The sequence below is a fragment of the Tursiops truncatus genome, chromosome 2, assembly GCF_011762595.2.
Source record: "Tursiops truncatus isolate mTurTru1 chromosome 2, mTurTru1.mat.Y, whole genome shotgun sequence".
NCBI lineage: Eukaryota > Metazoa > Chordata > Mammalia > Artiodactyla > Delphinidae > Tursiops > Tursiops truncatus.
The window spans coordinates 144,010,821-144,027,292 of NC_047035.1; the positions used below are offsets into that span (position 1 = coordinate 144,010,821).

Sequence of the window (16,472 nt, forward strand, 5' to 3'; positions counted from 1 at the left end):
GTTGTAGCATCACTTCCCCTCTCCCATGCCCTTCCCTGCAGGAGGATGACGTGCCCTACCCTGTAGAGTGGCTGTGTCACGTGCTTTGGCCAACGACATGTGACACAGGTAATGCGGGTTACATCGGGCAAAAGATTTCAGAGTCAGATCATGGTTCATCAGCTCTTTCTCCTCACACTGATGACTGGCAAGGTTCCAGAAAGAAACTGCTCTGGAAGCCTGGGTCTGGGGTACAGGCAACAGGGAGCTTGTATGCTCAGTGCACTTACCAATTCGAGGAAAATATCCATATTCTCTGGATTTTTCTTATGTGACCAGGCCATCTATGACTAAACATAATTTTTTCCCCTTCATTTCTAATTCCTTTATCTTCTTATTTTAGCGATGGTTTAGAATCTCCTGTGAAGTGTTGAGTAAACTGAGGGTAGCAAGAAACTCTGATACATTATCAGCCTCAGGGGAGGCCTCCATAAGTGTAATGACTGCAGCAGGCTTTTTGTAGATACCTTTTATCAGATTAAGGAAATCCTCTTCTATTCCTAGCTTTCTACATGTTTCTAACATAAGCAGATACTGAATTTCACCAAATACTTTTTCTGTGCGTATTTGAAATGATCATGTGACCTCTCTCCTATTTCTCCATTAAAGTGGTGAATTATAATAATTAATTTTTGAATGTTAAAGCAACCATACATTGCTAAAATAAAAAAAATTCATATATCACTGGATTTGAACTGCTATATTTTATTTAGGATTTTTGCATCTATATTCATAAAGAGTTTGGCTTATATTTGATTTTTCTTGTAATGTCCTTCTCAGGTTTTCTATCACAGTTTTACTGGCCTCATGAAACGAGTTGGCATTCTTTGGACCCGGGCTTGGAATTTTCTTTCTGTAAGTCTTCCATTTCTTTTGGTTCAGTTTGGGTGAATTGTGTTTTTCTAAGAATTTTTTCTTTTTAAAATTTTAAATTATGACCACAAGATTCTGCAAATAACTTTTACAACTTTTTAATGTTTGTTAGGTCTTTTGTGATATCCTCTCTTTTATTCCTGATATTGACCTGTGCCTTCTCTCTTTTTTTCCTTGATTAGCTTTCCTTTGGGAGTAACGGGTGTATTCGTTATGTCTTGCTGCATAACAAATTACCCTAAGTCTCAGTAGCTTCAAACTAGAAGCATTTATTATCTCACACAACTTGTGTGAGGGGGTGGGTCCTGGGGATGACTTAGCTGGCTGTCTGGCTCAGAGTCTCCCTCGAGGTTGCAGTCAAGGTGCCGTCTGAGGTTGCACTCATCTGGGAATGGACCTGAAGGGTCTCCTTCCCCGTTAGCTAAGTCACATGCTTGGCGTGTCATTGCTGATCGTTGGCAGGTGGTTCGGATTCCTCAAGGCCTCTGTTCTTCACCATGTGAATCTCTCTCTAGGGCTGCTGGAGTGCCTTCACAACATAGTAGGTGACCTCCGCCAGAGATAGGGATCCAAGTGACAGCAAAGTCTTGAAATCACACATCATCAGTTCCACTTACTCCTCTCATTGGAAGAGAGTTAAGAGGTACAGCCCACACACAAAGAGAGCAGGATTAGGGTCCACTTTTGAGAAGATTGTCAGAGAATTTGTGGACACATTTAAAAGCCCCTATAGAAAGATATCGATTTTATTAACGTTTTCAAAGAACCATTATTTTGCTTTGCTGATTCTCTTACAGATTTCGTCCTCTATTTCATGAATTCCTATTATTTGCTGTTTCCTCCTCTCCACATTTCACCAGTGTAACCAAGTTCCTGCAGTAAATTCATTCCATCGGACGCTGATACAGGTCTGATACCCCTTTGAATATTTGGAAAAAACAAAACAAATCAATTATACGCCCCTCATCTCTCACTCACACACACACACACACACACACACACACACATTTTGTTGATTTGTTCGCAGATTCAGGAGGTTTATGAACCATGGTTCTTACATTGGTAGAATGTGAGTTTTAAGATGTTTTTCCAAAGGGATAACTTACGGTGTTGAGTCAGCCACACTCACTCACTCATATTGCCTCCCGTTAACACCAAAAGCTCAGACTTCTGCTGCAGCTGGCCTACCCCAGGGAGCCAGCCTGTGGTCCTGGAACCAAAGTCCTCTCATTCCATACGGGAACCAGAGGCACGACCTTGGCAAATGAGGCTGCCATGTCAAACGTTTGGGCTGGACACCTCAGATATTGCCAGATATTGAGCATTTTGCCCCGAATGCTACTAGCAAAATATTCCTATAAAACGAACATTTTTCAAGGTCAGTCTGTGTCTTTAGGGGCTCAGTGCTTGGACCTCAGCCATGAGGCTCCCCTGACCAATTTGAAAGTGTAGCTTTTTGCTCTGTGTTGGAATAAATGTTCACCTTGCTGTAAAACATCGGTTCTCTTTCGGGTCTAAGTAATTTCCCTTCCCTTCTGCTTGCCTACCTTTGAGGTGTTAAGAGCGCGCGTGGCCAGAAGAGTGGTCTTCTGCCCAGTCTGGAAGCTTGGCCAGAGGAACTGGTGTTCTTGTGTACTGAGGTCATCTTTCAAAAGTACCAGACGGTTTTTCGTCCTTCTCACCCAAACGTGACGTTTCCTGGCAGCCATTCCACCACCAAAGTGCCAGGAAAGGGGACGACAGATGCCTCCTAAAAGTACAGGATAGGGGATGTCTCTATCAGGGAAGAAGGAAGGGGAAAGCCCACCCCTTCTGGCCTCAAAAAAACTGCGGGAGGAAGGAGGCTGTCAGAAGCAGGTGAGTAAGTAGGGAAAGAGGTGTGTTCTGACCCTCTCCCAGCTGAAGTGAGGAACCTCCCAGCTAAGCCTCCAGAGGCTTCCTCAGCTCCTGGGGCTGGGGTGGGAGGGCGAGGACAGTGTCCACTTTTTCCTGGTTCCCCCTAGAAGATCCCAGGGATTGATGGCGTTGGCTGGGAGGCTTACTCGGGGAGACGGGTGTTGCTGCCTTGTGGTGAGGGACACTGTAGCTGCGGGCCAGATGGCAGATCATCTCGACCAAGAACTGGCCATGCAGCACAGCTAGACCTCAGGGGACACGCGGTCCTAGAGAGGATTGACTTGGACTCCAGATAGCAGGACTGCCGAGCCCAGACAGAACCAAGGAGGGCAGGCTTCAGCCTCTGGTGCCAGCAGGGCTCCTGTCGATCAGGTGGACAGCGGCATCCTCATACAGACTACAGGAGCCGGAAGGGACCGTGGGCCTGTGGCCCGTGTGGATCCGAGGTCTTTCTCGTCACCTTTAGGTCACACAGACCAGCTGTCTTGTATCAACACCTCCAGATGCCCTCTTGGAGATAAGCGAGGTGAAAAGGGATTAAAAAGTACAAAACGTTTATCCAAAAGAAGCTGAGTTCTCTAAAGAGACTGTTTTACATTATTCGATCAGATTGAATTTCCTTACATCCATCGTGGAAAATGAAGAAGTTATGTTTTCTTTGCAAATCGGAGTGCCGCTGGTAAATTTGCAAACCTGATACGAATTGATGCACAAAGATGATAATTTTAGCTGCTAGAAGCAAGGCTACAGAGTGGGACTGGTCTGAGCTGAGCTGTTCTCGTGTCCTTCCGCATGGGAATCGGTGTCAGAATGAGGGGGACTAGACTGCATCTGTGGATAGCGGCTTTTCTTTGGTGGGAAAAATAATTAGCCTGGAGGTAGCTTTCATCCAGTTCTGCCCCAGGCCGATTATTATGAAGGGAATGAGTCATCTCATCAAGAACACACCAAGGACTTCTCTGGCAGTCCAGTGGTTAAGACTCTGCCTTCCAGTGCAGGGGGTGTGGGTTCAATCACTGGTCGGGGAGCTAAGATCCCACATGTCTCACAGCCAAAAATACCAAGGCATAGACCAGAAGCAATATTGTAACAAATTCAATAAAGACTTTAAAAATGGTCCACATCAAAAAAAAAAAATCTTAAAAAAGAAAAGAACACCCCAGTTCCTTTCTTAGGACCTTCCTCCCTCCACAGGGCTTGGAATTTGGAAGGAGATGGGTCAAGTTCAAGCTCTGGCTCTGACTGGGTGGGCAAGTCGATAGACTTTCCTGAGATTCTGTCTATCACATGGGGATTGAGACATGTGTACCCCTAATCCTCGTGGCTTCAGAAAGAGCTGATGGAGGGTAACAGGAAGTACTTTTTATAAACCGAAAAGTCCTAATCCGGTGCCCATTCCAAGCTTCCAGATGCCTTCCTTTTCCTGCAGTTTCCTTTTTGCATCCTGCATATTCCAGGCTTTTCCTCTGGGCTCTGTTCTGGCCTTCGGCTGAGCAGAGGTTTGTTCCTTTGTATCAGGTCCCGTGCTGGGTCCTGGAGATCTTGAGGCCAATAGATCCAACATCTCCCCTCGAGGAACTTCTTGTCCACTCTCAGGCACTGTCCTGCCTTCTCCTGGCAGGCGACTTTCCCTTTGGATGTTACTGGTTATGAATTCTCCTTGGTAGAATGGACTTGAAGGTGGGATTCTGTAACTAGAGTAGGCCCTTCAGGAAATGGGTCCAACGTCTGAGATATATGACTCGTCAGTTTTTCAGTAAGTATAATGCCCTAAACCAGGCTCATTTGGAGTGGAATCTGGAGGGCAGTGCCCTGGATCTTAGGATGCGAATAGCGGGCTTGGGTGGCTCACCTGGGTCAGCAGGTGCTGAGTTGGATGGCGAGGGCAGCTTACCCTCTTCTGTCCCAGGGGTCAGCCTTTTTATCACCCACAGGCTTGCCTGTCACTACCTAGCTTCGAGCCCTTCCACCCAGACTTGTTTTCCTGTTGGCATCCTCAACAGATATGGCGCGACCTATTTGGTTGGAAACCCAGAAAAATTCTTTCATTCACTCTCCTAGCACACCCTTTCCTGAAGACCTAGATTTCACAGGGGGCACAAAACTAGGACCAAGTCAGAGAGGGAGACAGCCTGGAAATAAGGTATAGACTCAGGGAACTGTTGATGCTTCCGCCTGAGCCCACAAGGCAGTGTGGAGGCAGAATTCTCTCTTCTTTGGGGGAGTCCATCTTTTTTCTCTTGAGACCTTCAACTGATCAGACGAGGCCCCCCCACACACATTATGGTGGCTAATGTGTTCTACTCAAAGTCCACTGATTTAAGTGTTAATCTCATCTAAAAAAATGCATTCACAGCAGTGTCTGAATCAGTGTTTGGGCAAATATCTGGAAATGGTGACCTAGCCAAGTTGACACGTAGAATTAACCGTCACGTAAGTTAAAAGAGGCATGGCTTGGCCAGGGTGGCAAGCCTGGGGCTCTAACACATGAGGAAGGTGTTAATAATGGACATCAATGGGAAGCCACCCTTCCCCCATCACTGCATCATGAAGATTCAAGGAAAGGAAAGTACCTTTTGGAGCATAACCTCAAAGCCTGGCTTTACAGAACATTCTGGAAAAGATCTAGAAAACTGAAGCCTAAGATGAGCTTCCTGTTCCCACACTTGGATGAAAATTACTGGGTCATTCTTGTTGCAGTTGGTTGTAGGGTGGATGTTAGCCCACACAGTACTTCTTTTTTTTTTTTTTTTTTTTTAATTTCCGCTATGTTTTGACATTTCAATCTATTATCTTTTTTTTTTTTTTTTGCTGCACCACACAGCATGTGGGATCTTAGTTTTCCGACCAGGGATAAAACCCGTACCTCTTGCAGTGGAAGCATGGAGTCTTAACCACTGGACCACCAGGGAAGTCCCAGTACTTCTTTTTGAATTAGAAGAAAGACTCCCTTTCATGGACAAATCAGAAAATAGCCCCTCCTGGGCAGCTGGATTAGAAAAGGGTAACCCTTCTGGGCAGACAAAGGAGCAGGTGCCTATGTTCTCCTGTGGGTGTGGCCTCAGCCATGGAGCAAAGCCTGGCACATGAAGTGCACGCTGGTTTCCCAGAGTAACCTGCTTCCTCAGTTGGGTAACTTTTGTGCACAATGCGACCTGCATTGGTGGTTGGTAGAGAGACGCGCTGATAGTGAAAGGACACCTAGAGGTCGTCTAGTCCACCCACTCCTGTCTTGGAGATGGAAACACTAAGTCCTAGAGAAGGACAGAAGGTGACTTCATTCATGCAATACCTCTTTAGCAGGACAACGGTGAGAGGACACAGCAGCTCCCAGAAGGAGAGCCCTCCATCTTGCCAGCCTGGTCCACCCTACACCAGGCGTGAAGCCAGCAGGAAGGAGAGACGATGACACCCCTCCAAGGACTCCAGGCCTGATGTGGATCCCAACTGTTGACAAAATGCAGGCTGGCGTCAAGGATTTGGGGGGACAGCATCTTTGCTGACGGTTCTTTTCCTCCTCGTATGTGTGTGGTAGTGGACGCATCTCATCTGCGTTGTAAAAGTCAACTGCGTTGACTTGTTTTACAAACCTTCTGAGCACCTACCGTGTCCCTGAGAGTCCAAGGCGAATAAGGCAGAGTCTCTGCCACCAGGAGGTCACCGGATATTCATGGCAGGCACATGAATAGGCAAGAATGGCACAGACTTCCAAGGCGACCCATGGAGCATTGTGGAAGCAATGAGTATGTGCCTTTAGCTGACCCACCCCTGGAGCCAGAGGGGTCCGAGTAACTCGTGCATCAGTCTTTTGAGAAAGAGTTCATCAGAGCAGATGAACGTGTACTCTAGGAAGAGAAGCATAGATTTTTCTCAATTGCTTCCTCTCCCTCTCCCCTTCTCTGTCCCTCTCCCCACCCTTCCCCTCCCCTCTCCTCCTACCCTCTCCTCTCCTCTCTTCTCTTCTTTTCCTTCCTCCCTCCCTCTTTTTCTCCTTTCTTCTCTAAGACACAGATGAAAGAATACTCACCTCTCAAAATCAAGTTTGCCAAAGCAGTGGTCTAATTGGGCCCTGGGAGATTGGTCAAAGGGTGTTGTTTTTCTGGTAGATCCTCACGAATGGAATTCTTATTAGTCTTCCAGTCTCCTTCATTAACATGCATTTTCTCTCCCTCTCTGCATCTTGCTCCCAACTCCAGGGCTGCTGAGCCCAGCCTTTGTCTCTGGGACTCAAATGCCGATAGGCTGTACAGTGAGAATCTTCAAGAGTGTGTGAAGCCAGGCACGCATGTGGTTAGTCAGAAGAAATGGTTGCTGGAAATGCTGGTCCTCAGAATGACATCTGCTGGGTGGCCTCTCAGAGGGTGGGAGCTGCTTCCCTCCCAAGTCAGGCTCTGCCTAAGCGAGGCTTAGTGATGGAAGCTACTGTTTATTACCCACCAACTCTGCGCCAGACCCTGTGTTCCGTGCCTTACCCAAACCACCTCCTCAGCACAACGTGTGGCAGGAAGTGAGCATCCTGGTCCCTACTGACAGATGAGAAGAATGAGGGTGAACAAGGTCCAAGAACATTCCAAGGTCACACGGAGGGTAAATGGCAGAGCCTAGACCTGAATATGGATCTAGGTGACACACTGCCTGTTACAGGTGCAGGCAAAGAATAAAGACAGAGACAGGTACATTCTGCCCCCACCCACCCCACCCTTGGGTGCCCGAGGTGGCACGGAGCAAGACAGTCATGGTTCTGGAACTTTTTCTCCCAAGGGCTCCAGGGGCTCAAGAGAGAACAGGGCACTGCCTGTCCCCAGCCACCACAGCAAGGGTCCCAGGGAAAAACCATGTCTGTGGCAGGGAATAGTCAAGTGGACAGATGACTTTGCCTCCAAGCTGGACCGTTGTTTAGGGACAGGATTGTCCTCCTAGGGAACACCGGCCATCCCAGGTGCTGTGGACTGAATTGCGTCTCCTCCAAAGATGCTGAAGTCCTAACCCCAGCACCTGTCAATGTGACTTTTATTTGGAAACAAGGTCTTTGTAGATGATCCAGTAAAGACGAGGTCATCAGGGTGGACCCTAATCCAGTATGGCTTGTGTTCTTATGAAAAGAAGGAAGTTGGACACAGAGACAAACACATACAGGGAGAACTCTGTGTGAACACAAGAGTGGAGATTGGGGTGATGATTCTACAAGCTAAGGAGCCCCAACGATTGTCAACAAACCAGAAAAAGCTAGAGGAGAGGCATGGAACAGATTCTCCATGACAACCCTCAAAAGGAACCAACACCGCCAAGACCTTGATTTTGGGCTTTTAGCCTCCAGAACTGGGATACAATACATTTCTGTTGTTTAAGCCACCCAGTCTGTGGTACTTTGTTATGACAGCCCTAGGGCACTGATACACCAGAGCTCCTGGGGTGTGTGTCCTGCATTCAGCCCTGTAGTCAGACCTGGACTGAGAAACTCCAGGGAGCCCTGGTGCCATCGCCTGACTTGAAAGGACCCAGCATTGCTGTCTGGTGCCAAGAGAGGCCAGAAGGTGCACAGCCATCATCAGGACTGGATCCCTGCTGTGTTAAGTAAGCACTGTAGCTCATCTTCCAAGTGGTGGGGTCCCTGGTTACAAAGAACCAGATGGAAATCCAATTGCACTCTCAAGGCTGCTACAGGGGAAGATGGTGTTTGTGTCCTGTGCTATTCCAGGGATAATTAGCATCAGAAGATTAGATTCATAATGCCCCATTCATTTTCTCCGCTCATCACTGGTGTCTGGTGGAGAATTGGAATTCTTAATCCCGCACGCTCTAAGTGAATGCATATTGAACAGTTTTGACAGCTTGGAAATTTCGTTGCAGGTACTTGATGACTTCCCATGTCAGGATCAATTTGCAGCCTTGTTTTTTCAGCTGATTAGGTCCCATCCAATTTTCTTGAGCCAGGGTTTCAGAGAATCCGGCGTCTTCCATCTCTACCATGAAGGGATGCAGGGTGGTGATGGTCCCAGGGAGGCTGGGTTTGAGATCGGATATCCAGAATCACTGAATCCACCAGGACTCCTCTTATGTTTGCTCAAGGAAAAAACAGTGAACTCTCTCCTAAAGAAAATTACACAATGCAGCTTTGGCCCAGAGATTCTGGGAGAAGTCAGCAAGAACATACACAGAGCTTCTAGCTTGGACTACACAGAGGACAGAGGATGAAGAATAAAGGATGAGAGTGTGGGTGTGGCTCCTGTGCACACCCCAGCTCTACCATTTCCCTCTCTATAGGACCTTGGGCCAATTACTTGCACTTCCTAAGTTTCCTCATCAATAACGTGGGGATCGTTGTAATAGAAACCTTATACGGTTGTTGTGAAGATTAAATGAAATATTACATGTAAAAGTTCTCTGCTTGGTGCCTACAGCATAGTAAGTGTTCAATGAATGTTAACTTTGAAGCAAAGTTCCTCTCGGAAAAAAGACAATTCCTCTTCCTTCACCTTCCTCTCCCCCCTCCTGCGTCTCCTCCTTTTTCCCTGTTCTTTATCCTCAGTCAAAGAAAGTCTACAGCACGGTCCAGCAGAAATGCAGGAAGAGCCACATGTGTCGTTTTGTTTTCTAGTAGCTATGTTAAAAAGGTACAAAAAGAAAAAAACAAACTGGAAGATACAGAGAACAGATTGTTGGCTGTCAGAGGTCAGGAGTCGGGGGGAGGTGTGAAATGGGTAAAGGGGTTCAGGAGGTGCAAACTTTCAGTTATAAAATAAGTCCAGGGGATGCAATGTACAGCATGTGACTCTAGTTAATGATACTGTATTGCCTATTTGAAAGTTGTTTCAGAGAATAGATCTTAAAAGTTCTTATCACAAGAAGAAGATTATAACTAAGTGTGGTGACGGATGTTAATTAGACTTATTGCGATGATCATTTCATAATACATGGAAATATTGAATCATTATGTAGCATACCTAAAACCAATATAATGCTATATGTTAATTATACCTCAATAAAAAAACAGAATTTGGAAAAAAAGGTACAAAGAAACAGGTGAAATTAATTTTAATGACATATTTTATATAAAGCAATATAGTATAGATCATGTAATCAGTGTAAACATTATTAACGGGATACTTTATATTGTATTTCTCCTACTGTGTCTTCACAAGCCAGTGTGTATGCTATGCTAACAACGCATCTCACTCCGGACTGGCCACGTTTCAAGTGTTCAATGAGCCACGTGGGGCTACTGGTTGGGATACTGGGCAGTACAGCTCTAGACGTGCTGGAGCTTGTGATTCCCCTAGAAATTTTCCACTTGTTCCCATTATCTCAATCTCCTGGCCTTCTTGTGCTGGGGTGACAAGGACACATCATGACTCTCAGGTGAGTCAGGAGCTTCCCTCGGAAGCAGTAGCCAAGGCAGGAAATTCTGTTCCCACTGCAGACACTGCCACCTGGTTTTAGGTGCTCAGTGAGACAACTTAGCCCTTGATAGTCTGGGGATCAAGAGATGAATAACAGGGCTTCCCTGGTGGCGCAGTGGTTGAGAATCCGCCTGCCGATGCAGGGGACGCGGGTTCGTGCCCCGGTCCGGGAGGATCCCACATGCCGCAGAGCGGCTGGGCCCGTGAGCCATGGCCGCTGAGCCTGCGCGTCCGGAGCCTGTGCTCCGCAACGGGAGAGGCCACAACAGTGAGAGGCCCGCGTACCTCAAAAAAAAAAAAAAAAAAGAGATGAACACACACCATCCTGACTCTTCATGAATTCATAGTATAGTGGGTGGTCTATGTGCAAAATAATTACTGTTCACTGTCATAAGAGCGGTGATAAAATTTCGTTGAAGTTGTTGATGAAACTTGAGAGAAGGGTGATACATGTAAGATAAAGTAAAAAATGTAAATTCTATATATGATCATGGCTATTAAAATTCTCTTGGTTGCTAGAAATAGAAACCTTAAGCCAAAGGGTGCCTACTACTACTAAGCATGTTATATGAAGAATTTAGAGGAATTATGCAAATCAAGGAAATCCTAAATCCCAGTCAAGGATGCAGTCAGCTTTCGCAGACACACTGGAGCAGCGTTAAAGATTCAGGCAGATCTTTCTTATGTGTTCTGCTCAGCATGCATTTTTGATACTTCGCTTGCCCTGCAGTCCAGCTTTCTTTCTCTAGTTCACATGAAGGAATTCAGTCACTGGTAATGGCTCCAGAATGTGTCATCCAGACACAGAGAGCAGACAGGCTGATATTTCGATATCTTAATTTGAATTTGAAATTGGTGAGAAAAGACTTTGATTCAGCTTGAATCCAATAGAGCTTGAGCTAGGTAGCCAGGAGACAGGGCAATATCGTGTAAACACGGCTTCCTCTTCTCCATGTAGATGGAGGAGAACAAAGTCCTTTTCCAGAAAAATAAGAGAAGGTGAGTGAATCAAGCAATAGATGTTCACTACATTCTTCCCCTTGACTTCCCAGCATACAGGCTTACACGCATGTGCAAACATACATGCACACATCCTTTTCCCTCATACATGCAAATAGGGCTCTAGCTCGTGTGATTCACCAAATTCCTTTTCCCCTATGGGAGGTGAGCTGAAGTCCCATCTGGCAAGGAAATCTAACACGATGTTGACCCTCTCTTTTCCAGGCTCACAGTCTTTGGGGATTATCCCTTCTTCTACTCATTTTCTTTCTTTTTTTTTTTAAGATTTTTTGATGTGGACCATTTTTAAAGTCTTTATTGAATTTGTTACACTATTGCTTCTGTTTTATGTTTTGGGTTTTTTTGGCCGCGAGGCATGTGGGATCTTAGCTCCCTGACCAGGGATCGAACCCACACCCCCTGCATTGGAAGAAGTCTTAACCACTGGACCACCAGGGAAGTCCCCTTCCACTCATTTTCTTTTGAAGGTGATTTAGAGGAACAAACGAGGCAACGGGAAATCCCAGGATGCCCAGACTCCTCTGGCCTCTCCCAGACATGACATCTCCTAAGCACCGTAACTCTACCGTTTTCTGATCAGGACACTAACTTTAGCTTTATGATGAACCGGCCAAGTTGACCGCTGCAGTTTAGCAAGGTATATGATTATTTGATCCTCAGCTGCCTCAGATTTCTGGTGATGTCCATAAAAGGCCTTGTTTCACAGAGTCACATACTTTATGCTATTCTCTATCAATTTTTAGAATGGCTATCTTGGACTGGAGTTTGTATCTCTCATCTTGTACCATAAAGTCTAAAGAAGTAACTGAAACATGCTAAAATCCTATGAAATTACTGTTGAATCAAGTCCCAAGAGCAAATAGGCAACAGTTTCACTAATTATGTCACTATTTCATGGAAAAGATTGCCACCTTCCCAGACAAGGATAGGAAAGTGAGCATGTTACTGACCAGAGTTCTTGACCTTCTCAATAAATAGAAATTGATCAGAGGCCAGAAAAGAAATTCAGGCAAGGCTTTATTGGGACCCCTGCTGCAGCAGAGGGGAGCGAGAACAAACACCAGGTTCCCTTGCTCACTAGCTGGGGGGGGGCGAGCTTGCTCCTTATATGGGGTGAGGGTAGGGGTGTGTCCAGGGGTCGGGCTGGAGGGGTGGCTTAGGTGTTTTGCCCACCCCTTAGGTGGTGTCGTGTGCAGGGGACATGCGCCGTACCCTGCTTTTGTTCCCGCTCTTCAGAAATGGCACTTGGGTTTTTGGTCTTTTTGTATCTTGTTGTCCATAATTCGCCCCTACTGTGCATGCATGCAGTTATTTTAAGTCCCTTATAGTTTCTTTGTATTTTGTTTCTCAAGATGTTTGTCCAGGTGCAAGCACTGCAGCACAGGGTCCCAGGTCCCAGGTCCCAGCCTGTCTCAAGCACATCCTCACTTCTCTCCTCACCACACTCCTTTTAAAATCCTGATAATTGAAAATCTCCACTGCTCGCAGCAACTTCTGCATTAGTTAAGCTTCGTTTGGTCAACAATAGCAGAGATGGACCATGGCTAGCTTAACTTAAAGAGGACATTTGTTGCTATGGCCATGCCTTGAGATGGACAGGGACCAGGGCAGATTCAGTGGTCCTAGTTGGAGGGATTCACGAGCCTTCACTCTGGAGGACTCTAACATAGCTCAGTTTAAAGGTACTCAGGTGCTGTGTCTCTCGGTACAAGATTCAGACCCTTGGTAGGGATGATTAATGGCTTAGCTTGAGTCAGATGCCTACCTGTGGCCAGTGAAGCAGAATCACCTAGTACAGACACAGCTGAGGGGTCTGTTCATGTCTATCGGGTCCAGCTCCTGGGGAATGGGCAGTTGTGGTGAGGTCTACATAGACTTAAGAGTTAGATGAGCTTCACATGATTGTTGTTATTTCTCTTCTAAATCTTTACAAAAAAATTTTTGGCTTTTTCCTTCAATTTTCTAACTATAATGTATTTGCGAACACTATAGATATAATCCACTCTATCACTAAATGGAATTCCAAGCTTTCTTCCACTTTCTTTTTTTTCTTTTTTTTGCGGTATGCGGGCCTCTCACTGTTGTGGCCTCTCCTGTTGCGGAGCACAGGCTCCGGACGCGCAGGCCCAGCGGCCACGGCTCATGGGCCCAGCCGCTCCGCGGCATGTGGGATCCTCCCAGACCGGGGCACGAACCTGTGTCCCCTGCATCGGCAGGCGGACTCTCAACCACTGCGCCACCAGGGAAGCCCCCCCACTTTCTTTTAAGCTTCAACTTCTCCACTCATGTATTTAATTTATCTGTCTGTCCACAGGAAAATTTTGAGTAGTTTTTGCAAGAAAGTTATCTGAGTGATGGGATGTATGGTCATGTGTTTATCTATGATGTCATTCTTTGCCTTCTCTCATTAAAAAATTATTGTATTTAGATTTCTTTTCCCCAAAAACGTTCTGCAAAAAACTCTCATTATCTTCTGGAATTTAATATTGTGAAGGAAAAGTCTGAGCCAGCTGATTTTCCTTCTAGGAAACTAATTTCTCTGCCTGTGTACTACTTTGACTTTTTCCATTATCTTTGAAGGTATTTTTGTTGTTGTTGTTATGGTAGTGGGGGGGAGGGATTGGGTTTTTTTGTTTGTTTGTTTGTTTGTTTTTTGCAGTACGCAGGCCTCTCACTGTTGTGGCCTCTCTCGTTGCAGAGCACAGGCTCCGGATGCGCAGACTCAGCGGCCATGGCTCACGGACCCAGCCGTTCCGTGGCATGTGGGATCTTCCCGGACCGGGGCACGAACCCGTGTCCCCTGCATCGGCAGGCGGACTCTCAACCACTACACCACCAGGGAAGCCCTGTTTTCGTTTTTTGATTAAAGGAAAACTAGGAAAGTTGGAACAGGTACATTAAGTCCCCCACATATGAACGAGTTGCATTCCCAGAGCACATTCGTAAGTCCAATGTATTTTTAAGTCCAACAAAGTTAGCTTAGGTACCCAGTTAACACAACTGGCTATATAGTACTGTACTGTAATTGGTTTATAATACTTTTCACACAAATAATACATTAAAAAACAAATAAAAAGTAAAGAAAACATTGACTCTTTCAGTACAGTACCTTGCAAAGTACAGTAGTACAGTACAACAGCTGGCATCCAGAGGCTGACATCGAGTGAACAGGCAAGAAGAGTTACTGACTGGAGGAGGGGGAGGAGGTGGGAGATGGTAGAGCTGAAGGATCGTCAGCAACAGGAGACGGAGAGCGAGCTGTGATGTCACTCACGCCTGACGTGGATGGCACAGGTTCTGGTTCCTTGCTGGAACTAGATGCACATTTGCATCTTTGAAGGTTCATATGTAGGGGACTTACTGTATTAGGTTTTCCTTCCAGAAACCTACAGTAAGAATTTATATGAGTACTAAAAAGACACCGTCAAAACTAAAACCCCGGACAATAAAACAGATTTCCAAAATACTGAGCTCCAAGAAGTCTAGTCTGACAACTTCTACTTTCCTGATGGGCAGTGTGTACATGTGTACATGAATATCAGGGGAAGAGAAGGTGGGTGGAAGATGAGTGGTGGGGTGGCTAGGAGGTGTCAGGAGAGTTTACTGAGAAAAAATGTAAATGAAAGCTGACTTGAGAAATAAGAAAGTATTTCCAAGCAATGTGGAAGGCCTTGTTGAGCTCGGAGGTCACACATCTGTAATGACCCTAATCTGCATGGTTATTCAATTTTCTCCAACAGTACTCAGAAGCCAAGGTATTGGACTGGAAGAAGCAGGCATTTGGGTGGATACAGACTAGTATTTTTCTCAGTAGGTATGAGAAAAGGGCAAGCAGGTCCTCTCACAATAGTGAGAGGCCCACGTACCGCAAAAAAAAAAAAAAAAAAGAATAAAGAAGGTTATTAAGAATATTATTGGGACAAGTAAATAATTGGAATATGAGTGGTTAGACTAGGTAAAATTATAGCCTCAATGTAAAATTTCTTGAATTTAATATCGGGACTGTGGTTACATAAAAGAATATCATTATTCTTAGGAAACACACACAAATATCTTAAGGGGGGAAGGGGCATGGTGTCTGCAACTTGGGAGAATACATCTGTAACAAATATTGGAAAAAATCAGTATTCCTAAAAATCAATTCCTAAAAATCAATGCAAATAACCCAATAGAAAAGTGATCATATAATATGTACAGTAAATAACAGAAAATATACAATGAAAAGATACTCAACTCTCTCATAAAGAAATACAAGTTAAAACAATAAGACACCATTTTTCACCCATAGAGTGGCAAAATCAAGAGAGTTTGGAAATAATATAAAGTGTTGACACTTAAACAGGAAATGGTAGAACTATAAAATGATACAGCTGCTTTTGAAGAACAATTCACCCACGACCCATATGTACCCAAAGGGGCAGGTACAGAAATGCTCACTGCAGTCGTGTTTAAAGTGAAAAACTTGAAACAACATAAATGTATATAGGAATGTGGGTGGAAACTCAAGTCATTTCATTGAGTGACAAGTTGTAGAATAAAATTATATGTGCTATTAAAATCAATAACAATTAATGTACTACTAGATGATATAATTTTATGGATCTATCAATATATATCAAAATTATGTAAAATCAAGGAAAATGTTCTTACAGGATATGCATCAAACAGGAACTCAGGATGGAGAGGGTGAGGTCTGATCAGTGAGGACATCAGCTTATCTGCAGTGTTTTTATTTATTTATTTTTGGCTGCATTGGGTGTTCGTTGTTGCGCGTGGGCTTTCTCTAGTCGTGGCGAGCAGGGGGTCTACTCTTTGTTGGGGTGCTGGCTTCTCATTGCGGTGACTTCTCTTGCTGCAGAGCATGCGCTCTAGGCGTGCGGGCTTCAGTAGTTGTTGCATGCAGCCTCGGTAGTTGTGGCGCACGGGCTTAGTTGTTCCGTGGCATTTGGGATCTTCCTGGACCAGGGCTGTGTCCCCTGCATTGGCAGGCGGATTCTTAACCACTGCACCACCAGGGAAGCCCTATCTACAGTGTTTTAATTTTTGAAAAGGGAAATGTATTCCTATACTGCTTGTGTAATTAAGGATCACAAGTGTAATTAAGAATTTCATATATAATTGCACATTAACTTTAAAATGTAGGCAGCAGCCTTTACCTCCCCAAGATCTTTTATAAATCAATTTTCGTTTCTGTTTCGTCTGTTTATAAGTCAGATACCACTTACTGGAGGATGGTCCCCTCTG

At 45.2% G+C, this 16,472-nt stretch overlaps 1 protein-coding gene and 1 long non-coding RNA gene across 2 annotated transcripts in view; both read left to right on the plus strand.

The window, feature by feature from the left end:
- MTHFS (methenyltetrahydrofolate synthetase) overlaps positions 1-15,049 on the plus strand; it is a 260,674-nt gene extending 245,625 nt beyond the window's left edge. Inside the window, exon 6 of the mRNA XM_073801471.1 lies at positions 13,927-15,049. Coding sequence (XP_073657572.1) covers positions 13,927-14,095 — 169 coding nt within the window. The 3' untranslated portion in view covers positions 14,096-15,049. The remainder of the gene's footprint in view (positions 1-13,926) is intronic.
- Positions 820-2,747, plus strand: LOC117311239 (uncharacterized). Its single transcript, XR_004525468.2, has 3 exons — positions 820-894; positions 1,710-1,820; positions 2,467-2,747. It is a non-coding gene; the product is annotated as an uncharacterized lncRNA (long non-coding RNA).
- Positions 15,050-16,472: the final 1,423 nt, after the last annotated feature.